This window comes from Epinephelus moara, chromosome 1 (assembly GCF_006386435.1).
Source record: "Epinephelus moara isolate mb chromosome 1, YSFRI_EMoa_1.0, whole genome shotgun sequence".
Taxonomy (NCBI): Eukaryota; Metazoa; Chordata; class Actinopteri; order Perciformes; family Serranidae; genus Epinephelus; species Epinephelus moara.
Genome location: NC_065506.1, coordinates 47,957,478 through 47,982,713, shown reverse-complemented (window position 1 = coordinate 47,982,713; position 25,236 = coordinate 47,957,478). Strand labels below are relative to the sequence as shown.

Here is a 25,236-nt window from a genome sequence, read left to right as displayed (position 1 = left end):
CTCAGCTTCTCGTGGCGCCTTTACGTCCACTATTTCCACAATTACCTCCTCCTCACTCAGTGCACCTTCGCCCCCGCCTGCTGCCACAGAAAAATGATTACTGTCTCGGTTCATTCATTTCCACTCAAACAGACTCGCTGTAATCTGGAAACACAACCTGAGGAAGCTGCTCTACAAATCATTCATCATCATTAGTAATTTCCCCCAAACTGCAAATTTTTGAGGAAGCTTTATGTTCTTATTACTGATGATGTTTTATGTGTTTGTTGTGCTGCTGTTAGTGATGGGCAGAACGATTTTTTTGTCAGTGTTGGATCCTTTGAGTTCATGAATTTATATTTCGGCTGTCAAGTGATTAAAAAAATGTATCTAATTGAAAACATGCTTTGTGATTAATTAATCTAAATTAATCGCATACGTCAATTTTTGCTGTGAAAGTATTTAAAACAATATCAATTCAAATGAATGTCAGATGTGTCGTAATAAAGCTGCTGGATGTTGGACACAGTTGTCCCCCTGTCCTCGACCACCCAAACTGGTCTGCAGTGACTCAGTCACAGGTAGACTGACTCAGCCTGAACACCTGGTCCAGTGTGGCGTGACGAGGCTGGCTGCTAGCGTTAGCATCAGAGGCTGTGCCAGCTCAGACCTCCAGGTTTGTTACTAAATGTTTTGTGTTGAGGTGATATTTCAGGCTTGCAGTACACCGATGGTACAAAAATCCCTTCCTGCAGAGAACAGTGCTCCTATCAACAGCTCCATTTGGGCGTTTTTTTTAAATGTAAATGTTCCATTCATGGGGCCGAGCAGCGTCGTCTCGTCTGCCTCCATCATGTGACAAAGACACTGTGGCCTTCAATGTTGCACCGGGCCAAAGGCCTCAAACTTTGCCACGTTGAATACTTGAATTTGAGAAAAAAGGGGCCTGAAACGTCCTTGTAGAAGCCCTTGACTTGGATGTTTAATAAGGTGTGTGAACCCTGATGTTCTTCCTCTGTGCCATAGAACTCTATTGTTGTCCAAAAACTACTGAAAGCTAACCTGATCTCACAGGAATAATTAAAATGACAAAGACCTCTTGCTCTTGACACAATTACGTACCAGCACTACAGAAACGATGCTAATTGAAAGTCAATTAGAATCACTTAATGACATAGTTTTGTCCTGTAGGAAACAAAGAAGCTATAATATTTATCTAAACTTAACCAAGTAGTTTTGGTGTCTAAACCCCACCGTGCCGGCACCACATAACGCACACACTGTAGTTTATTTTGACTCACAAAGACCGTCCTGCTGACACAAATATTCACTGGAGCACCAAATGTTGATCAATCCACCGCTGAAAATAGTCCCCAACAAAGTCACTATGTCCTCCTGTTTGTTTGATCAAAAACCACAGTGAGCAGCTGTTTGAGGAAATTACTGAGACGTTTTATAAAATGAAGCTTTATATTTGTGTTTTTAAAGATTAAGTCATCAGCATTAACCAGTGGGCCTGAAGCTGAGAGCCACAAACAAGAAGTCAGACAGTACTGAGAGACGGACTAACTCGTTGTTGGTTTTTCATCTCTTCAAATAAAAGTCAGAAACTCAGACTTCCAGACCGAGAGGTTAGCTGCTGCCATTTTGGCCGGGGCGGATTCTTGATGTTTGACTGTTTGAAGTCTGAGCCTCGGGCGACGTGGCCTTTTGAATCCGAATCTCACTCTCAGGGGGCTCAGGGTTTTTTTTATTTTTCGTCCTAACTGTACATATCCTCTCGTCCTGTACGCGCCTCAACGTCCCCTCTTCAGTCTATTTAATTTTGACATAAATACTTTTCTCTTGTTCCTGCTGCTGTTTTAAACAACAAAAGACTCTGGAGTTAACGCTCCCTGGTTTTTAAAGATAAAACAAGAAGACTGACGACTTAAATGTTCACTCAGGAGAAATTACACAGCAGTGTTTCAGTCTGTTGTCTCTTATTCCTTCACGACAGAGAGTTCAGCCAGTTAAACATATTTAAGTGTTACTGTACCTGCTGCCCCCAGCCCTGTGGGGGAGAGGCAGCTGCACCTCCAGGTGATAATATGACGTCATCGTGATGTCGGCCCTAAAAGGGTCTATAATTGTTATTATAACATAACAATACCTGTGATATAACAAAGAATGGATAAAATCCAGTGCAGAGTGGATCCTATAATGTGCTATAATACAACTTTCCGGAACACAACACACAGATAATCTCTTACAGCATATTCACTTACTTAGTTGGGAGGATGGACGTCTAGACAAATCCTGCAAATATCTGAAATACAATCTATAGCTCTGAGTGTGTGTGTGTGTGTGTGTGTGTGTGTGTGTGTGTGTGTGTATCGCTGATGGCTGCAGCAGTCTGTTGGTGATCCTGAGGGACATACTGTGTTTGCTTTATGCTGCTGCACACGTCTCTGTACGTCCATGTGCTGCTTCTGTCTCTCTGTGTTTACCCGCAGAGTTTACTGCAGAGGCTTTCAAGACTGGAGCTGGATAAGATTTCAGTCTGTGTGAGCGGTGAGGCAGAGTGAACAGCAATCAAAGACAAAGAGAGAGTGATCAATAGCATCTGTGCACTACAGACACTACAATAACGCCATAACTGCAATCTATGTACAGCAGGTCAGTAATGAGATTTACAGCTTATTCCCTTCCTTACTCTTCATTTATACATGACACATACAGTAAGTGTATTTCTGACATAAGAACAACGCTGCCTGAAGCGTTTAAGAACGCTTTTAGCGTTTTTAGCCTCTGTAGTGAGAGACCACATATTGTAGTTTTTCCGGCCCAGTCACCTTGTTCATTTCTGCAAACCACAGAAATGAAAATTTGTACATTTCATACATATCAAATAATTCTTTCGAAAGTGACGTAGTGTCTGAGCTGACATGAGGTGGAAGTGATAATCGATGTTACCCAGGTGAGAAGCCTGCCAAGCTGCAGACCACTGTTAGCGACCAACAAACAACAAGACCTGTTGTTTTTAAGCACGTCATTGCTGCATGTTCAGCTGCTTTTTAGATACCAAACCTGAGTGTTTCATGGCGACCTGTTGTTGCGTTTCCACCGGGGATAGTGTCACGAAAAGCAGTTGCTTTTTGCTGAGATATTACTGTGCGTTCTGCTGAAGATAGCGCCACAAAAAGATACTGTATCGCTGCATTTCCTGCCAGCAATAGTGCCATGAAAAGTGGTGATTTTTATGAGACATTGATGCGTTTCTTGTTTCTGTTTTTTTACTGAGATTTTGCTGTGTGTTCAGAAGCCTTTTAGCCAGCAAATGTGCGTGGTTTTTAGCAGCCCATTGTTGTGTTTCCACTGGGGATAGTTTTATGAAAAGTGATTTTTGATTTTGATTTTTGTGTTTTGCTGTGACATTGTTGTGTTTCCTACTGAAGATAGTGCCAGAAAAGCAGTTGTATTTTACAGTGTGTATCACTGCGTTTCCTGCTGATTGCTGCATTTCCTGCCAGAGATAGTGCCATGAAAGGTGGTTGCTTTTTATGAGACATTGCTGTGTTTCTTGTTTCTGTTTTTTTACTGGAATTTCGTTGTGTGTTCTGAAGCTTCTTAGCCACCAAATGTGAGTGTTTTTTAGTGACCCGTTTTTGTGTTTCCACCGGGTACAGTGTCATGAAAGCAGTTGTTGTTTGCTGACATATCGCTGTATTTCCTGTTGATGGTTGTGTTTCCTGCTGATCACTGTATTTCCTGCCAGGGATAACGCCATGAAAAGTGATTGTTTTTTGCTGAGACATTGCTGGGTGTCCTGCTGAAGATGGTGCCATAAAAGATATCGCTGTATTTCCTGTTGATCGCTGCATTTCCTGCTAGGGATTGGCTACGAAAAGTGTTGTTTTTTATAAGACATTGCTGGGTTTCTTGTTTCTGTTTTTGTTTGTGTGTTTAGAAGCTTATTAGCCACCAAACGTGTTTTTGTAACCCATTTTGTTGTATTGTCCTTGCTTTTTTTTTATGGAGACATCGCTGTGTTTCCAGCAGGGATTGTGCCACCAAAAGTGGGTATTTTAAATCAAAACATGATCTTTTCCTTACTGTAACCAAGTGGTTTTTGTGCCTAAACTTTTTAACCACAGCACTGCTGAAACGTGAAGTTCCAATGTATCTGCGACATGATAACGTTCAGAAGAAATGAACAACCAATGCCAACATTCATTCTGGCGATTGGATTGACTTTTACATACATACTGTGCATAGATGTTTTTTAACATATAAGCTTCTATTCAAGTACATTGTCCATTTCTGTTTCAGTTTAACTTAAGACGTAATTATTTGGATACAGAGATGTACCATGAGTAAAACTTGTTCCTCTCATTCTGCCACACTGTTGTCAAAGCGACACTTCATATATGAAATGTCTTTGTCTTGCGAGACCCTGGTAAGCCTGCACATGGACAGGAAACGGGTTTCTCTCACAGTACTCTCTCAAGAACAGTTATCGAGCTCCGAGTTTATATGAGCTCAAAGAAATGATGTTACTGCAGAGAGCCAACAGTAACCAGGTTACTTAAGTGCATGAACATTTTAGATGCTATTTTTGGCTTAGATAGCTAGTCTTAGCTGCAAAGAGGTAATTTTACTGTACAATAATCACAACTACAACCAAGCAGCGTGGACAATTTATGAATGAAAACAGATGTGTAGAAATTAGCTTTTTTGTCTACACCATTTTTACATCAATTGTTGCAACCAGAAAGATTCATGTGGTGGCAAGTGTTGGCAATCTGTAACCAAAATGATGATATAGCTTCTGCATGTCCAGAGAATGTTGCACAAGGTATAAATACATGCATCCAGAAATAAGATTGGCTCGGCAGAGGCAGAGGCAGAGGCAGGGTTAACAGGAGAAATATTCTGTTTGTCAGTCTGTCTGCTCAGGCTGCAGCTCAGATGATGCTCTCTGCCAGCCATCACTGAGTCTCCAGCAGCACTGAACCTTTTTCTGTGCTTCAGTAAAAATCCCCACATCAGGAGGGAGAGAAATACAGCAGCAGCAGCATGAGGAGAGAGATGAGGAAGGAAAAGAGTGTGCTGACTGAGAGGAAGAGGAGAAACAGGGTGAATCTGTGACCGAGGTGAGACAGAAGAAAAGTACGAAAATGCTGGTGATAATTGTTTCTTAACAGAAAAGAACAATTAATGGAGGATGTTGAATTATTCATGCAGGAAAGCTTGAATACGGCCAGAGTCAAAACAAAGACTCTAATGGCTTTTACATGAGACAGATGGTAGAAAGGTGATAAAAGTGTTAAATATTCCAGCTGAAAAGCACCAATCCACAAACGTGTTGCTGTGTGGTGTTAACAGGAGTGTGTGATCCAGAGGAGGCGCTGCATCCTGAGTGGATGATGCCAGTGAGACGATGATGTAATGTGAAAACATGCAGAGCTGGGTCGATCTAAGAAGCATCAAATAACATGCAAACCACAAATGGCAAAAGTTTGACCTCTGGCCCGACATTAAGGGTTGCAGCTTGCATTTCAAATGAAATTTCCAAAGTCAGTCATGTTCAAAAATCCAAAATAAACCTTTGAATTAGATGAGACAGCATGTACATTACACAGCTTTGGGATTACTGAGAGAAACGTTTCTCGTCTTATGGTCGAAGCTGACTGGCTACCCACACTTTCAGCACCGGCATCAGGCAAACATATCCCACACTAGTGTCATTAATTGCTGAGCTTTATGTCTTGTCCACATGTACACAGATTTATTTTTCAAAAAACGTAAAAACACTTGACGCTCTGTCATGAGATCACCAAACTACTGAAGGTAAAAGTATCTCAGTGAAAGTGGAAGTCACCACTGGTGGATCCACTGTGAGCATTTTAGTATGTTAGTCTGACCGAGCATGCACCTGGGTCAAGCAACATTGTAGGCGTGTTTGATTTGGGTCACTAAGCGCACTCATCAGGTGGAGCAATAAATGAGTGATGAGTAAGATAGAGGCAACCTTTTTGGTTTTTTAAACTATGCCAAGGTACAATAATGCTAACCATAACATGTGAGGACGTAATCCTTAATTTGATTGCACAACCCGACCCAGATGCAACTATTGTTCTGCAGTGTTAATTTCGTTGATGAAAACTATGACGAATATTATTGGTCAACAACCTTTTCTTTACAAGACAAAAAGGAGACGATGACGAGCTAAAAAAAGATCTTGATAATAAAAACTAGGTGAAATCTATGTTTTATTTTTGTTGACGAGACGAGATGTGCCCTGAACTGAACTGTCAATCAGAGTGATGTCACTCACGCACTAACTGAACGTGCTGAAGTGGCTGAAACAAAACAACAAGGGCCAACATGGGCCAATGGTGTACGACACACCACAAAAACTACAGTGACAGATGCTCACTGACGGCCCAACGTTGAAAAACGGCCCTTACAAAACATGGACGCTGGCCGTGAACATGACAACTGTGTCAGTTTGAAAGTAGCAATGATGTAAGAGAGGGCCCGTGTTCATTTACTAGTCAGGGAGGACGAAACAATGCTATGTGTTGCGTTATGGGAAATGACCCAAAGATATCAGAGCCTCTGTTACTTCAATCTTGAACATTCTTTTTTAAATCTTTCCCTCATAAGTCCCTTAACCTTATGGAAGTGTGACACTAAATAGCTGGAGTGTGCCTTTAAGATGGATTTCTATCATCAGTTAATTATGAAATGAGTAGACTCTGTTTGTAATTTGTGATAACTGTATATTACAATCATACTCACAGCCCTGATGTCAACAAACAGCTTATTTCTTCTCTTTATGTAACTGTAGCAGCCAAAGAAGTGTGTGGGAGGAGAGATGTGCACCAAGATTGAAGTGCTTTTTAAAATCCTTCCTCAGCGAACACTCGGTTCCATTTATTCAGCCGATGCATCTCCTCTTCTGAGTTTGACCCCACCGAGCTACAGTAAATGCTGAATAGTTATTATAAATGCAGTTCACACAAGCGTTTTCTTTGTGAATACTACAGCGAGCAGCGCCCCACAGGGCAGTCACATTCACATTAACACTGGCTCCATTCACCACTCAGGGCCTGATCTTATATTCCCCCAGCACATAGTGCTCACATACAGCCCTTATTGATTCCCACCCTGACATGCAGTCTGCATATGAGAGCCTGATCAATACAGGCTGCATCGTCTCGAGCTCCCCCCAGAACAGACTCATGCATGTGAGGAAAAAGAGGACAAAGGAGATGCAGAGGAGAGAGGACGTGTCGTCAGACTGAATGCAATCTGATCCGCTCTGCAGACACAGCTGCAGACATGGGCGATAAGATGATGGGCAGGTAGCGACACAATAAATCCCTCCAGCTTGACTCTGATAGAGCTGGCAGCTATTGTCACCAAGCAACAAACGGAGATCGTGGACACGTTTCACACAAATATAAAGTACAGTAACTGCTGACAGACATGTTTTCATACAGTAACTGAATGAATTAAATCTGACCTTTGACCTGTGAAGAGAACTGAGCAGTGTGTCGGGTCTCAAACAGCTGCAGCTCCTTGTTCAGGTCACAAACAGTCAGATCGACGTTCCAGGAACGCAAACCTGTTTAAAAACAGAAAAACATGAATAACGTTCATCGATGGAGGAACATACTGTGAAGCATTTAACTCAAGTGTCTGACAGAGCTTCTGTGACAGCTCCTTTGTCTTCAGAGATTCAGCTGACTGACATCTACAGCCTGACAGTGAAGCATTTCTGTTTATTCTTTATTCAGATCAGTTGCCACAAAGGTAGCAGTGCTCCTCCTGAGGTAAACAAACAAGTCAAACAGAGTACAAAATATGTAACACTTAGTTTTACACTAATATTTAAAAAGACCTTTATAGCTGATTGTATATGATTGAAATGAAGTAAATTAGACTAATATCTTGTTTTTTCTTTTTTTTGTCTTGAAGAAAACTCAGCTTTAAAGGTACAGTTACCCGTGACCAAGGGTACAACACGTCCTCACTCCAACCTCGTCATATATCAACGTTTGGTCAAGGACAATCCATGTCAAGATAGGGATGGAAGGTACCCTGGGTGTGTTGCCCATCCAACATTTGTACATGGGGCCCATGTGGGTCGTAAATGAGCTGAAAATGGGCCCTAAAAATGGGATTGTCCACAGGTTCCATAATGGTGCCATGCCAGTTCCCTACATGAGTGGTTTTACTCAAGTAGGCTCAAGATAAGATGTTCATTTTGGGCCCATACCCACTTGGTGCCCAGGTGGCCCTAGAATAACCCATGTGGGGCCCACTTAGGCAAAACCACCCATGTGGACAATTGGCATGGAGCCATTATGGAATCAATGGACAATCCTATATAAGGGCCTATTTTTAAAGCTCATTTACTACCCACATTGGGCCCACATACAATTGCTGGCTCGGTGGTTGTTGACGTTCTGGGACGCCGTGTCAACTTCAGCCTGTTACATGCATTGTCTGTTTTCAAAATACACTTCTGTTTTCACAGGAAATGTACAGTTTGTATACAGTCTCTTTCAAAATAAAAGCCAAACATCGTGAATTGACGGTTTTTTTTGTCCTAAACCCAACCACGTGTTCATTGCTGAGGGGAAAAAAACGTCAATTCACGGTGTTTGGCTTTACAATCTTACAGGAAGTGAACACCAGCCTGCTGTGTGAAAGTCACTGGTTGTAGGACCCCACCACCCCTTCTGCCTGCCATACTTTGACCTCCGCCACCGTAACTTTCATTGTTGTCTCACCACGTGTCCCCTCCGCCGTCTATCTGCATATCGTGCCAATGTGAAAGGACGGCTTTTTTCATTTGTGTGTGACTGACCAACTACCAGATTTCGATGACATTATGTTCTTGGGTTTTCCGTCAGTGCGTCCACTTGTGTGAATATCTCAAGAACGCTTTGAGGCAATTTCCTCAAATTTGGCACCAACGTCCCCTTGGGCTCATAAATGAACTCATTAGATTTTAGTGGTCAAAGGTCAAAGGTCACTGTGACCTCATCTGTCTCATTCTCATGAGCACAATATCTCAAGGACACCTTAAGGGGACTTTTCCCTTATGTTTTTTATATATTTCCATACATCAGTGGCTTCTTTATTTGAACAGAATCAGTTATGAGGCTCTAAACTGATGAAATAATTTGAAATAACTTCACTGACTGCACAGTATCTGGACGAATTATGATTTTTTAAAAAGTATGATACAAAGCTGAAGTTGTTAGTATCATAACACATGCCTCCCACATTTTACACATATTGAATAAGTTACTGCAGTTTTGTCCAAAATGAAAATAATTAGATTTACAGATCTCCAAAGATATGTTGGGGAATTTGCGGTATCGAAGTAGAAGTAGAAATAACACCAAATTTACTCAGGTAAAGGGAATTTTTTCTCTTACCATCTCTTTCCAGAAGTCATGACCCAGTTATTCAAAATAATCCACAGACTTTGTTGTGAGCTTCATCGAGGAAGTATTTTCTCTTTACAGAACCACCATTCATGGCGTCCTCCTCGGCTGAGCTGTAACGTTAGCTAGCTCATTGGTGCTAAGTGAGCTAGCAGTAGATACAGGCTTCCTTCTGCATGGTGATACAGTTGGTGGGTGTAGTTTGATTATATTTTTTGGCGCTTTGAACAACACAAGCTGAGCGCCATCTAGTTCCATTATATTAGAGAGAAGACAGACATCTCTACGGCCGATATTGCCAACACTTGGCAACTCACACCAAAACTATCTAGACTGATAAATAGTTCTTCAGGTAAAAGGAAAAATCTGTATTTTTGATTTGGGGGTGAACTGTCCCTTTAAGATCCAATTTAATGTACTTTAATAAAATATTTAGGGATGAAAAATGTAACGTTTACTCCGCTTCAGTTATTTGACAGCTTTGGTTATGAGTTACTTTCCAGATTAAAATTTTAATATGCAAAATATATGATGGGTTTATGAAATATGATGCAGTATTTTGCAGTTAAACTAACCAGTGGTGTACATAGTGATACTACTACTAATGATACTAACGTGTTAACCATTGATAATATATAATACATTACATATTTAATAGAAAACTGGCAGGATCCACTCTGTATAATGAGTATTTTTACCACATTTTGCAGGTAATAACTTTGAAATCAGGACTTTTTCTTCACCTGGAGTGATTTTAGACTATTTGTACTGAAACACAAGTAAAGTGTGAGAATATTTCTCCAACCACTGGATCAGAAACTGAAGCATTTTGCTGACAACATGGGAAGTTCAGGGACTGACATACAGAAGGACTGACTGCTGGTTTTGTTTGCACCAAAATGACAATTTACAGAAATCTGAAAACTGAATGTAAACACACAGTAATGCACCTACAACTTACCGTTTCTGTGTGAAATAAATTTGATGACAGTTGAATTTAACAACAGGTGAACAGAGCAGCAGGATGTTTTCAGCTGCAGTGACTCTGACCAGCCCTCCTGACCTCTCCTCTGTGGACTCACCTTGTGTGATCTGTTTCCTGGCGGCGTCCAGGTGATGGCTGCTGGAGATCTCTCCGATCACTATCAGCATGCGATAGTTTCTGTGCTGGGGAGCAGCTCCGGCGCCGTGCTGTCCATGGTGCTGAACACACTCCTCCGGCTCCGCTCGCTCCACTGAGGCAGCTGCTGCGGCGGGGATTTCCATGGTAACAGTGCCGCCAGTGGACGCTGAGCCCTTTTCCATCTCCATGACAACTGCATCCGGAGCAAGCACCATGACAGTGCAGGATGAGCTGGGAGGATTGGTGGGCGTGGCTCTGTGGACGGGGAACATTTGATTGGATGGCAGGTGATGTGGCTATTTGATGTCACAGCTCATCATTGGACGGAGGGAAAAGAGGGACATGAGAATTTATGTGGATCATATTTCCTATATGACACAGCTGAAGCCTGCTGTCACTGAGGATGAGGAAGACGGTGAAGATGAAGATGTCATTTCCTATAACCTATAGGAACTTCTTTTACAAACATATAAATATCAAAGATGAACTCTCATGTTCAAATATGTGAACACACTCATGAAAATACAGTGAGCGCTTACAGTAAATAATGTTCTCCAAACACAGCCATCAGGGGTCACTGAGTGTAATCAGTGTCACTTCCAGTCACCCTCGTGTTCTTCTTTTTAAACAACACTCTGCCAGACAAAAGGGGCTGAAAATAAGAAGTTTGTAGCTCACAAAGGTTCTATTTATATCAGTGTCACTGCAAGTACCAGGCAATGTGCTTTGGTTACTAAACTGACACGTCTTTGTTCCCGTCATGAGCTAAACAAGGCTTCAGCTGTGCAGAGAGCAACAGTGACAACAAAGGCTCACAGTCAGCGTGGAAAAAACATTATTTTAGGCTTCATAAGACATTTGAATGGAGCTCATTCTGCAGAACAAAGGCTGCGAGTCGGTTCTGTCAACACACCGAGCCGTACATGAAAACTACTATTAACAAAATACATTTAACAATATCTAAACAGTACATCTGGTGATATTTTTTATCTTATAGTCAACAAATTAGCAATGAATTGATGCTACCAACGAGCACAACAGGTACTATCTGTGTTATCTGTGTATCTACAGCCTGATAGATCTCCTTCCTCTGTGCCATACAGCACATCAGTGAGCCACACTGCTGCACTGGCTGACATGTTCCTTCATTACCATGAACACACACTGGACTCAATCCCACACACACTGTCCTGCTGCCTTAAATACTCACTAGAGCACCAAATGTGGATTCATCCGCAGCTGAAAATAGTCCCCAACAAAGTCACTGTTTCGTCCTGTTTGTCTGATAAAAACTACAGAAAGCAGCTGTTCAGGGTTTTTGAATATTTACTCATCATAACAGTGGTGACCTTTGTAGTTTTTTTTGTGTGTGTGTGTGAGATCATATTTTTCAGTTTTATATTGTTAATAAAGCATATATACATAGCTACATCTCATCCATATGTGTCCATAATTTTTTTTTTTACAAATTTTGCAGTTGATGAAACTCCAGAAAGAAAAATTGACCTTTCGTCCAACCCTCCCTCCCCGGGTGGCTTAGGATGACCTGTGATGGTGATGAGAAGAGAAATAATAATAGAATAAGATGAAATAAATACATGCAGGAATAAGTAAGACAAAAATTGAGTAACTACAGTTGGAACAGTAACACCAATACATATATATGCACATATCACCACATTCAGCACAGTGAACCACAGAATAATGACCCACCTGATTCATATGGGTAAATTTTGTGTTCCTCTGTGTAGGAGCTCCCTCGCTGTGATACGACAATGCTAACCACCTCACCACCGTGCCGCCCTATTCTTCCTCTTCTTCTCTTTATTATTATTATTGTTGTTATTAATAATATTATCATATACTTTTTTTTTATGTTGCACCTTTCATACAAGAAATGCAGGACAGAGTGCTTTACAACAAGGGCAGTATAAGCCCTGAGTGCTTCACATGAAAATAGACATAACGGACATAAAACATAAAGGCAGCATTTCTGTTTTTGTTTTAGGGTCGACAAGCAGCATTTCTGTTTTTGTCTTCATTTAACTTTAAAAAAATATTGCTCATCTATTTATTTATTGCCAGTAATAGAGTTTATAGCTGCAGCATCGTTTGGCTTGGCAGAGATGTACAGTTGCGTGTCATCTGCGTATAAACTGAATGTGCCTCATACGGCCTGTCACCTTGTACTTTAAATGCTGCTGAACCTCATTAGCGATGGCTTGTCTTGGATCTTCTTAGCTAAGCTAGCTATGGATTCCAGATTGAAAAAAGAAGTCTTGGAGGACAATAGAGAATTTTATAGTGCATGGACATATTTGTTTGCTTTTACCACCAACCCTGCAAAGTTACAGTACCACACAGTCATAAATAGCTTGCTGCAGAGTCACCACCTTATGGTAATACATATCAATAAAGGCTCATTAAGACCTGTTAGTAATGTTAATGGGAGAATTTAGACTCACTGTTACTTTTTTGGCCAAAAACTGCTCTTTTGATAGTAAAGTTAGCCGACCCCTGACCTATCTGAAATAGTAGTATATAATAGTAGACATAGTATGTGAGCCGAATACGTTATTGCGGTGTGGAGGGGATGGTAGATGGTGTGTCACAGGTGAGACGCCTGTAGACCACTGTTCAAACCTGACCACACAGCAACAGTGTTTCAACATATCTGCTGCCTAATAGCTTCACATATCTGTGATTTGCAGAAAGATACAACGGCAACATTTGTTCTGCCGATTGGTTTGAACACCTCGTTGAAAAAAGGTTCTCAGTGCAGCTTCCAGCTGAATCAGGAGCCTCTCAGCTCGAGGACGGAGAACTCCAGGGAGGGAAGATGGGGCTGCAGGGCGCTGATTTGCAGCTTTTAATTGTGCAAACAGACAAACATTATAACTCCACTGTGTCGTCTTTAGAGTCAGAATGGACAAACAAATACAGAGTTCCCACTGTTACCTTCATTAAGGCGGATTCATTACGGGAGTGTTGTATCAGACTGGATTGGTTTCAGCTGGGTGTACCTAATAAACTGCCATCTGAGCGTGTATGTCATTAGTTTATTTTACCTTAAAAAAGAAAATCACTCTAGGATTGAACTGATTGGATCTCACTGTAATGTCAAGACAGATATCTGATTTCTTTTTTCCTCTATAGAGTCATTCATAACCATCATTCTGGCCAACATGGAAGTTTATTAGATGTACATGTATTGAATTTTAACATATGAAGAATATGTACATAAAAAGAAAAGAAATATATTGATATACATGTCCAGCCCATATTTGTATTTTTGTATATGTATAATACCTTCATTGCCATAAATCTCTCATAAATAGTCATTTTATACATATAGTATATATAGTATTTATATAAATGTGGTTGCAACATATGAAACTGTATCAAAATTAGTTTTCATATATTATAATATATATATTTCTTGTTGACATGTATGTTATGTATAGATGTATTTATCCCAAAGCCTGTCAATATCTGGTGATATTATATATGTAAATATAAAAGATAGACATGTACATTTAAAATTGATGAAGAAAGAACATATGTAAGCGCACATATTTTTTGTATATATGTTGTTTTGATAAACTTGCACATATAAATTAATTAATTAATTCATTAATTAATCATTACCATATATGGCAGTAACATATGATATTGTATAAACATTTATTATATGGATATTTCTAATATATATTCATATATAATGTATGCTTATATTGCAGACATGTATGTTATGTAAATATATATCCATCTCAAAGACCGTCACTATGTGTTGATATTACATATGTAAATATAAAAGATAGACATGAAGGTTAAGAATTAATAAAGAAAACATATGTAGGTATACAGATTTTTTATATAGATGTTGTTTTCATAAACTTTAATATAGAAATTGAATATATATCGTTACCTTGTATGGTAGCAACATAAAATATTGTATAGAAATTCATCATATGGATATTTCTCATGTATGTGCATATATAATATATGCTTATATTGCAGACATATATGCTATGTACATATATATCCATCTTGAAGCCTGTCAACGTGTAGTGATATTATATATGTAAATAAAAAGATTAATGCAAAAAAACATATGTAAGCATACAGAATTTTTGTATTTATGTTGTTTTCAAAAGTGTTCATATATTAATTTAATATAGCAACATATGATATCATAAAATTTCATAAAATGTCATATAGACACTTGTAATATATGTACATACATTATATATGTAAATATAAAATAAATATAAATATAGACTTGTATGTTGTACAAGATACAAGATATTGTATTCATGAACATAAACATATATATTAACATATATGGTCACAACATATTATACCATAAAAAATAATCATATAGATATTTTTAATAATATTTACATATAGAAATTTTACTGTGGGCATTTAATATGTTACAAATGCACATCTTTACATATCCAGAGGATGTATGTATGTGATGATGATAATATATCATCTCACAGGTAACATATGATAACATCCTTCTTGACATGGGGGCATATATGTCATATATTACATGTCTGTATGGGGGGACGTTCAGTAATCTTCCTCTGTTCATGTAAACACTGATTTGTCTCCACTAAAGCTCCAGAGCAGACGCTGTGGCGCTGGTTTGGTTGTGGCTTGTCGGCAGTGACACCTCCTGCTGTGGTGATGGATCACTGTGGAGTTTAATTTGGTTCCTCTCCTCAGGAAGAAAGAAAGATGTGTGTAACCAGGAGTGAGTCAGCACTCCAGTCTCACACACTGCAGAGTGTCTGCTGGCCTCTGCTGGGAGGAACAGGAGCTACAAGACCATGTTTTTTTATTCCCAGCAAATGGAGAACCCAATTACAGATAATTAACTTTATTCATTTCAAATAGTTAAATCAGCTTTCTTTAGAAATGCTGAAGAAATATTAATAGAGATTAAAGATAATATAGTTTTTGTGAGACATTAAGTTGTGACGACATGTGAAGGGAGATTATTATAGATACAAAGAGAAAGAAAATGAATGGAACAATAAAATAAATGAAAACTGCAGGATGCTGCAGCGGATGTCAGCCTCAGTCTCTGTAATATTTACAACTTACAGGACACTTGACTCGTTTATAGACATTTTTATTTTATTTTTATTTATTTTTAAACATGTGTGCAGGCCAAATAATATAACATCTTTCATATACTTGTACATAATAGTTCCTTCTATGTGTACATATACTTGACCAATAGAGGTGATTCTGATTCTGAAAAGTGAAAATACAGAAGCCTAAACACACAAATGCACTACATGGCCTTTAAAGGAAGAGTTTGGATTAGTTGTAGTGGGGTTGTTTGGGGTGCTTATTCATAGTCAGTGTATTACAGACAGTAGATGTCAGTCAGCGCACCTCCAGTTTAGAGAAGCAGGGTGGAGTCCAATATGGAAGCTAACCAATGGGGTCAGCAGCAAAACATATTTAAGCCACCTAAACAAAGTCTCACACAAAAAATAAATGATATCAGTTTAAGTGTACGCTACAATACGGGTATTCTGACTGTTCTACTTCTCTGTCAGGCAGCCCATTCTGACGAGGAAGCTGTTAACAGCTTCAGTTCCCCATCATGCTCTCGTCAAAGCCAGACTCCACTGACAAAACAGTCATTTTAGCTCACTAAAAACAGGAGCTGCTGGTCTACTGCTGCCTCCATCAGTTAGTGAGTTTGTGTTACTGTGTGACTTTGGTGAATCTGAACTGACCCTTTTGTAACACCAAAGTCACACAATAACACAAACTAACTAACTGATGGCGGCAGCAGTAGACCAGCAGCTCCTGTGTTCACTGACGTTAAATCGCTGTTTTTCTCAATGGAGTCTGGCTTTGAAGAGAGAGCAATAAAACAGCTTAATTTTCTAGCTTGAAATCACTGTCTGACATTAAGGTGAGGCTGAGACAATATTCTAAATATAGTGTACTCTTAAAATGATATTGATTTTTTAAGGTGAATAAAATACATTTGTTGCTAACCCTCCACAGCAGTCACATGTCCACATTTGGACTTTCCACGTCCACATATGACGTCCAAGGTACCCTGGGTGTGTTGGTTGTTGACCTTCTGGGACGCCGTGTCAACTTCAGCCTGTTACATGCATTGTCTGTTTTCAAAATACACTTCTGTTTTCACAGGAAATGTACAGTTTGCATACAGTCTCTTTCAAAATAAAAGCACTACGTTGGTACAACACCGTGAATTGACGTTTTTGTCCTTCAACAGCAAAAGCACGTGGTTGAATTTAGGGGGAAGTGTGTTGGTGCCACATTAAAGGGACAGTTCAGCCAAAAATGTTTGGCTTTACAATCACATGGGAAGCGAACACCAGCCTCATGGGTGAAAGTTGTTGGTTGTTGGACCCATCCACCACCCCTCCTGCTTGCCCCGCCCTACCTGGACTTCCACTGCCCTGACTTTTGTTATTGTCCCTTCGCTTTTCACCCTGTGCCACTGGGCACTGTTACAAAGTAACATGTCATGCCAACTGGCGTTTGCTGTCGGTGTCTGATGCCAGAAGTCACTGACCAAGCGCCAGATTTCAACAACTTCGAAGTGAGAATGGGTCCATATGTCTATTCTCATGAACCCGGTATCTCAAGAACGCCTGGAGGGAATTTCTTCAATTTTGGCACCAACATCCCCTTGAACTCAACAAAGAACTGATTACATTTTGGCCACTGTGACCTTGTCTGTCTCATTCTTGTGAACACAATACCTCAAGAACATCGGCAACCGGCCGCATATCATGCCAACGTGAAAGGGCAGCTTTTTTCATCGGTGGCTAACGATGGAAGTCACTGCCCAACCCTGGATTTCGACGACTTCTGATTGAGACCAAGCTAATTGCTTAGCCTCTGTGTCAGACTCCACCCTGCTTCTCCAAACTGGCAGTACGCAGACCACCATCTACTGTATATAATTAACTCTCTATGGATAAGTACCCGATACGACCCCACTTCAAAAAATCTGAACTGTCCCTTTAATGTGGCACCAACGCACATCCACCTGAATATCTTTGCGCATGCTGTGTCAACATGTTAGCTGATGATGTTTCACAGCCACAGCTTAGTGGAAAATGGAATAAAATAACTTGAACAGACAAACACTGACTGAATAAGTGTTTAGAAACTTCTTTTTATTAGGTTTTGAATTTTGCAGACTACATGTTCGCTTTCAAAGGAAGCACACATGATACTAATAAAATAATTTAGCATGCCATGCATCTCTTGATCTCCCAGTTATAACTCCCACTACAATAAATATGGTGGATATGAATTATAAGTGAATTATTGCGTCTGCAAAGTCTTCTGGTTATATTTAACCACAGCTTCAGTTTGACATTAGGAAATAATACAGACATGGAGCTGACAAACCTGAATTTACATTTCCTCTCTATTCTGTCACATTCAAACACTGAAAGCACATTAAACTACCTCCTCTCTGCTTTATTTAAAAAGTTATTTCAAAGTAGCTCCTGGCATCCAAAAATAAAATTAATCTACATTTTTAAATGAATCTCATCCTGGTGATGATCCATGTGAAGCAGCAGTGTGTGAGTCCAGAGGAAATGAGCATGGCATCTACATTAAAAGATGCCTTTGCATCTTTACGTGCCATGCGTGTGTATTCCACACCCTGACTCTCAGCAAAACAGAGGCAAGGAAGGACTGAGCGATGTTGGACGCGTTATTATTGCAACCAACGGGACACTGAAACAAATTGGACGAACCGGGAGCTGACGTATTGAATCCGAAGGTAAAGCGCTTTATGTGTGTTTTTCTTTGCATTGCGGTGAAAATGTGAGAGGATGGAGGATGGTGATGTGTTAGAGGACGCGGAGCAGCATATGCTTCCAGTGTGCGTCTCAGCTGTCTGTCAGCTCCGGCAGAGGTGGCTAAGATGAGACATTTTGGGTAGTGGCTGCGCATTTCTTAATGTGGGTGTCAGCCCGACCTGCAGAAATGACGACGTAACGCTGAACTTTGCGGTGGCAGTCGGTGAAGCTGGCTGCACGAAGCTGATGCCCACCAGCATCCAGCCGGGCTGCAGATTGTGTTTCTTCATCTTTGTTTGGTGGAGCTGCGTATCGGGTCATTTAGCAGGATCAGGCATTGTTTCCAGCCACAGTGTCTCCACCTCAGTGTGCTCTTATCTAAATGCTGGTCACTAATATTTCTGCTGCTGCTGCTGCTTGCCTGTAAATCAGAGCTGTGGTCAGGCCCATGGCTGCTGCTGTCTGGCAGGATGCACCTTCAGCTGACTGGGAGCAGAGAAAGACCCAAGGGTTTGAATCAGAGCTGAGCCTCTGTGAGCTGAAAGCTTTCAGTTTGGGATTCTGCAGAAAACTGCAATCTCCACCTCCCTGAAGACTCACACTGCTGTTTGGAGTTAGTCTGTAGTGAAAGAAAATGACCTTACCCTGCTTCATGGTGCTTAATCTATGGCATCATTTCTGTATCTATGATATGTCTCACAGGATTTTAAACATTAACTGTCCTTCTAAAATGGCAACTGTAGGTCTTTACTGGTGTGTTCAAAGCATTTGTGCTTGTAATGACTCTTGTTCCTGACTCTTGAGGAGGATGGCTGTGAGCTGAGGAGGCAGCCCAGGTGTCAGTGTGACTTAGTTCAGCCAGGTTTGGGCTCATTGTGAAGACTTGCCGTGGAGCGACTCACTTTCCCAGCATCAGTGAAATGATTGCTGCTTTTCTCAGCCAGTACCTCTGTGATCTGCATTTGCATGGGCTGCGGTGTTACAGGAAATGTGGTGTCTCCATGGAAACTGAGGCTGTCAAATGATGATGACAAAGTGATGTTAATATTTGAGAGGCAGCCTGTTAATCTTCAAAAACTGAGAGCACCACAGCACTGTAAGCTCTCTACAAAATGCAGCTAATCTAACGTGTGCTCGTTTGCAGTTTTAAAGCCTCAAAATCTACACAGCCACACTCACAGGTGCTGAGAGAGATACATATCTGTGATGCACGTTCATTACTCCTAAACCCCCAATAAGGTTCTACTTCTGTAAAGGTGTTCCTTTAAAGTTTGATTAAAATATGAAATCTGGGGGTGTGCAGGGGGAGCAGAGGTAACAGCAGGGAGAAAGAAGTCCATGAAGTCAAACTCGGTGAGTCTGAACCAGAGAGCTGAGGGGAGTGATGGTGAAAGTTAACCTATATCTCATTTTGCCGGAGTCCCCGAACGCCTCGCAAGGACCTCTGAAGGTCTCAGAGATCCCACTGTGGGAAGCAATGCCCTAGATTTGTCTTTTTGGTATGATTTATCAGCGCAGAGTGCAAATCTTCATCATATCAGGTAAAACATCTTTATGATAAAAAATACAAGAAAATACTGATGGTCAAGAGGGTGTTCATTCTGTGGATGCAAAAGGACAAAACACTGTGAAAAAGGTTGATAGACTGACATTAGACCGACATGATGCAAATAAAAGACAATTAATGGTTATTTTCTTTGATTTATTTCAAGTGGGTTTTTTGCAAGTGTCAGGAGGCTTTAAACTGTGTATGAATATGATATGATAATTCAGCCAGGCAACTTTGTAGACTATAAACAGTGGTGTATGGTAGTTACGACGGGCCCCAGTGTGCGCTATCATGCACATATCGTCTCGTCACATGATCAGAGACTTGACATTGGGTAACATCAACATACCCAGCAATCATCACTGCATATCTGTAGGCCTATATGACAAAAATACCAAAGAAAATAATTGTTGATTTATAGAATATTTATGGATATAGAATAGGCATATAGACCCTTTTAGAGCCAATGTCACAGTGACGTCATGTTATCAGCTGGAGGTGCAGCTGCCTCTCCCCCACAGGGCTGTAGGCTCCATAGGAGTGTTAAAATGTGTTTGTCTTGTTGTGTTATTGGGAGCCAGAATAGAAGGAGTCATGGCTCAAAACCAGCCGCCACTGCCCGTCAACAAAAACAGAGACAACTATGGTTAAATGTGATAAGGACTGGACGGAGGCCACCATCAAAAATGCTCACGTGTGCAGCGCACACTTCATATCAGGTTAGGGAAAAAGTATTTCCTGTTGTAGGGATGAATAAGGTTATGTGTATTAAGGGTTATCATGTCCACCTCATCAGAAACTGGGGAGGGATTAAGAGGAATATTGGATTTCTCTGCAACGCTAACTTTTTAGCACATTAGCTAACGTTAGCTTCCATAGCAAAACAAACAAGTGTGGTCCTCCTTTGTAAGATTGGCTTCCTGTGACATCATCCATCCACTGAGTGAGAGCATACGGGTCGGCCAGTCTGGTCCCGTTGGTCAGTGTTTACTTATTCAAGTAACACTGGCGGTCCCGGAGAGTGAGTGACCTGACATGGTGCGTTGGTAAATTCAGTCTGACGCTCTACACTAAAATGAGAGCCCTGTTGGTGGAAGAAACGGAGCGTTATATTTCTACATGAATGAACCAACGGTTAAGTTAATCACACATTCACTCCGCTCGGCGCTCTGCTGCTCCGTCTCCACAGACAGAGTGTCCAGAGTGCGCTCTGCCACTCTGAGAGTGCGCTGCTCTGGATAACCCAATGCTACATTCATTCAGACAGCGCTCCCAATTTATCAACGCTCCAGTTTGTGTCAGAGTGCGCTCCCACACTCAGAATGAGTGTTTCTGAACGCACCACTCACATCATCTTCCTCCATTGTCTAAAACAAGACAACAGAACATGTTAGCTAGTGCTAGCTAATGTCTGTGGAGAACTGTTTTGTCTCCAGCTAAGCCCCGCCCACCAAAAACATTCATATTGTAAAAGGGTCTATAGCAAATGGCACTGTTTTTAATGTAATGTAATTTCTTCTTAGAAAACAGCATATTTTCAAGGTGGCAATCAGGGCCCATTCTCCACCTAGCACATTGTTGGAGGGCCCACTCTCCCTATGGGCCCCCCACCTCATGGACCTTAGTGCAGCCACACTGCCTGCACTGTCGATATTTACGCCCCTACACCAGGGGTGATTCAGTGTACGTCAGAGCAGGGGTGGCCAAACCTTTTTGATCATAGGCCATACTTTAAAATTTACACCTGTACTGTAAATATTGTTGTTATCTGTCTTTGTTTATCACTTTATATCAATATAGGACCTGTGTGTAATTGACAAGCAAGAGTGAAAACATTAAATTTCCCCTCAGGGGGATTAATAAAGTAAATAAACTAAACTAAACTAAACTATAGTCTGTTACTGTTGTGTATCACTGGGTGACACGCCTGTTTACATAATGTATCACTTAAAAAAAAAGGAAGAAATGTCATCAGTACATGAGCTACAGTATGTAATGAGGAAGATATATATAAAAGATATGATGGTAATATCAGGGGTCTATATGTGTGCATGAATATAAGCATATTCAGTAATCAGAATCAGAATCAGGATCAGAAATACTTTATTGAGCCCTGAGGGGAAATAATGATTCCTTACAGTCACTCCAATGTAAGGAATAGAGAATTATAAGAAGGAAGAATGAGAGTATGAAATAAAAGTGTGTAAATATAAAACAATGAATAAAATGAAGAAGAAAAGAAATGTGCATTATGCTACTGTGTTTAATACTAGTACTTAAATAGATCAAAATAAAGTATATATGGTCACTGTAAGTGTGAAAATGTAACTACAATAAGAGTAGAATAAAACAACAATAGAATTAGAGTAACACAAGAACAGTTATGTACAGTTATTTACAGTGTATGTTGAACTAATAACAATATTAACAATTCAAGAGGTGAGAAATATTGCACAGTTGAATAATTGCACAGAATATATGAGCAAAGTATTGATATTATATTGATATAATATGAGATGAGATGAGAAATCGTTTGAAAATTTTGGCTATTGCAATATCGTTATTTCCACATTACTGAAGATTATTTATCAACAATCTCATTATGTTAAGTTTTGGGAAAGCAACAATAGTCAGCCCTACAATACTGTCACAATATTGATGCTGATTTGCTTAAAAATAAAATGACATTTGATTTTCTCCATGCTCTGCACACTGAGAGGTTTCAAGGAAAAAAAGTTCCCTCATTTTACCCAAAGCTTATCAGGCTACTTCTTGTTGTTTGAAGGAATGTTAGAAAATTCAGTTCTAAGAGTAAAGATTAAAAAAATAATAATAAAGAAAATAAATAAACAGAAAACTCGGGTTGTGATGTAGAAAATGTTTCTTTGTGAATTAAAAAATGTAGATTTAAAAAAAATATTTAAAAAAAAATGTGATCACTGCTACTACTACTTTTTTGTTTAATAACCTGGCTGATATAAGTAGCATTAAGCAAATTAAATTCTAAGAGAAAAAATGAAAACAAACAAAAAACCTTAGGTAATGATGAAGAAAATGTATTTTTGTAAATTGAAAAAAAAATGCAAATAAAATAATCAAATTAAATTAAATATATTCAAGAGCGACACCATAAAAAAAATCAAAAAATGCAAATCAAAAAATTAAATTTAATCACTACTACTTTTTTTAATGTGTAATAAACTGGGTGATGTAGTAAAATGTTAAACAAACAAACAAACAAACAAACAAAAAGCTCAGGTAGGGATGTAGAAAATGTCTCTTTTTTAAATAAAAAAATGCAAATAAGATAATTAAATTTAATCAGATATTATCATATATATATTATCATGGTAATAAATTATAAAATATTTAAAGTTAGAAAGATAGAAAAAGTTAACAGCTTCAAAAAATCCTGCAACCATAAAACTAACCAGCATTCTTATATGACGTCACCTGCAAACCGGACCAATCAAATCACTTCTGGTAACTTTTCCCGCGAGCAGCCGATCGGAGCCGGAGTGTGTGTGTATGTTTTTGTTTTCTAACCGGTTAACTGATCGATTAGAGACACTAATCGATACTTTACTAACTTAGTAACTCATTAGTGAAGCTCCGCAGCTCCCGCTGTGTGTGTGAGAGTCTGTCCGGAGCTCAGCGTCTCCTCAGCGGGCAGCAGCAACAGCGGCAGCACGCTTTGTTGTTGGGCGAAGCGTTAGCCGCTAGCCTTTAGCTAACATGCTAGCTCCAGGTAACAACCAGCGGCTGTAGACTCACATGCCTGCCTCCGTTGTCTCACTGCTGCTCGGCTAGCTAACCACCCCGTCTCCTGTCCTCGGCCTGACCTCATGGATCCCGGCGGAAGTGAACTGGACTCCAGCCTGCCTCAGCCCGAGAACCCGTGTCTGATCGTGGAGGACTCTCAGCCGGACAGTGTCGCTCTGGAGGACGACCCCGAGAGCAGCTACCGAGCTCTGCTGGCCCGGCGCCTGTCCAGCCTGCAGCCCACCGCCCGCAGCCCCGTCCTGGTAAGCTGCAAACTCATCCTGCTCCCCAAGTAACATAAGAAAACAGGTTCACCACGGCTATGAGAAAAACAACAGCACAATCACCTGCACCAGTGGAGGAAGTATTCAGATCCCTTATTTAAGTAGAAGGATCGATACCTCAGTGTAAAAATACATCAGTGACGTTACAAGTAAAAACCTTGCATCCAAATCTGAGCCAAGATAAATTACATAAGTATGATCATCAAACTTTACTTCCAGTATTAGAAGTTAAAGTTCTCAGTCTGCAGAAAGAAGCCCCATGTTAGGGACTGTTCTCCACTTATCAGAGGAGGGGGCTGCTGGGTGGGACTTTGTTGTTTATCAGTGTTTGTTTTGACCCTCCCTGAGGTTACAGATGTTTCTCCTTGAGTGATTGGCAGAACATACATGACCCTCGTAACATAGATTAGTTATTAGATTTTTAAAACTTTCCCTTTGATGTTTGAAAATGAGAAGATGAAGATGAAATCCTGGAGCTGAACAACGCTGTGGTTTTGTCACTCTTGTCGAACATGTTGGTTACTTCATGCATTTCATTTTAAATGAGACTTAGAATAAAGTGATTTTGATTAAGTATCACTATTTTAAGCTTAGATTTGTTTATGGTTTTTTTCATCTGATGGAAGCTTAGTTGCACATCGAAAATCTATTTGATGATTTATAGAGATGCACGGTATTGGTCTTTTTGCAGATATCTGATATACCGATATATATCAGCTTATTTTGCTGATTACTGATATCGATATGTCTGCTTTTTTCCCCGACCTAATTTCAGTGATCATCAAGTCTCTTCTGTAGTTGAATTAACATCATATTAAACAGATGGAGACATGAAATACAGTACTGTTCAATGTATGTAATATTCTTTTATTGTGCAAAATAATAAAAAGCATGTTGGCTGATTCTGACAGTTCATTTTAAAGCTGATATTGGCTGATACCGATGATGTGACGATATCATGCATCCCTGATAATTTGTGTTTTTATAGTTTCTGGCTGTGATAAATGGTGTAATTTTGGTGAGTTTTAGAGAGGCCTGTGGGTTTGGACGGCCTGTTTTCAGTAGTATAAATAGAAAATACAGCCATTTCAACGTGCATGCCCCTCTCTTAAAGGGAAATTTTGGTTTATTTCAACCTGTCTCCTATCGTCCTAAATTTGTTTCAAGTGACTAGTGACATAAAAATAATAGTTAGCATGTTAGCCGTTAGCCTAGATACAGCCGGGGCGCATAGTAGCGTCAGACCTGTTAAAACGTAAGT

General features: G+C 40.1%; 3 protein-coding genes across 7 annotated transcripts in view; 1 reads left to right on the top strand and 2 right to left on the bottom strand.

Annotated features, from left to right (window-relative positions):
• map1aa (microtubule-associated protein 1Aa) overlaps window positions 1-10,729 on the bottom strand; it is a 64,555-nt gene extending 53,826 nt beyond the window's left edge. Inside the window, exons 1-2 of the mRNA XM_050046454.1 lie at window positions 10,511-10,729; window positions 7,493-7,594 (exon numbers count right to left, since the gene is read on the bottom strand). Coding sequence (XP_049902411.1) covers window positions 7,493-7,594; window positions 10,511-10,694 — 286 coding nt within the window. The 5' untranslated portion in view covers window positions 10,695-10,729. The remainder of the gene's footprint in view (window positions 1-7,492; window positions 7,595-10,510) is intronic.
• LOC126393455 (CUGBP Elav-like family member 1) overlaps window positions 1-25,236 on the bottom strand; it is a 377,556-nt gene that overhangs the window by 155,676 nt on the left and 196,644 nt on the right. The window lies entirely within an intron of this gene.
• The window catches only part of tp53bp1 (tumor protein p53 binding protein, 1), a 27,258-nt gene continuing 25,454 nt past the window's right edge, over window positions 23,433-25,236 (top strand). For all 5 annotated transcript variants that reach the window (XM_050046873.1, XM_050047041.1, XM_050046796.1 and 2 more), the window contains exon 1: window positions 23,433-23,954. In XM_050046873.1, the coding sequence (XP_049902830.1) occupies window positions 23,775-23,954 (180 nt within the window). In that variant the 5' untranslated portion in view covers window positions 23,433-23,774. The remainder of the gene's footprint in view (window positions 23,955-25,236) is intronic.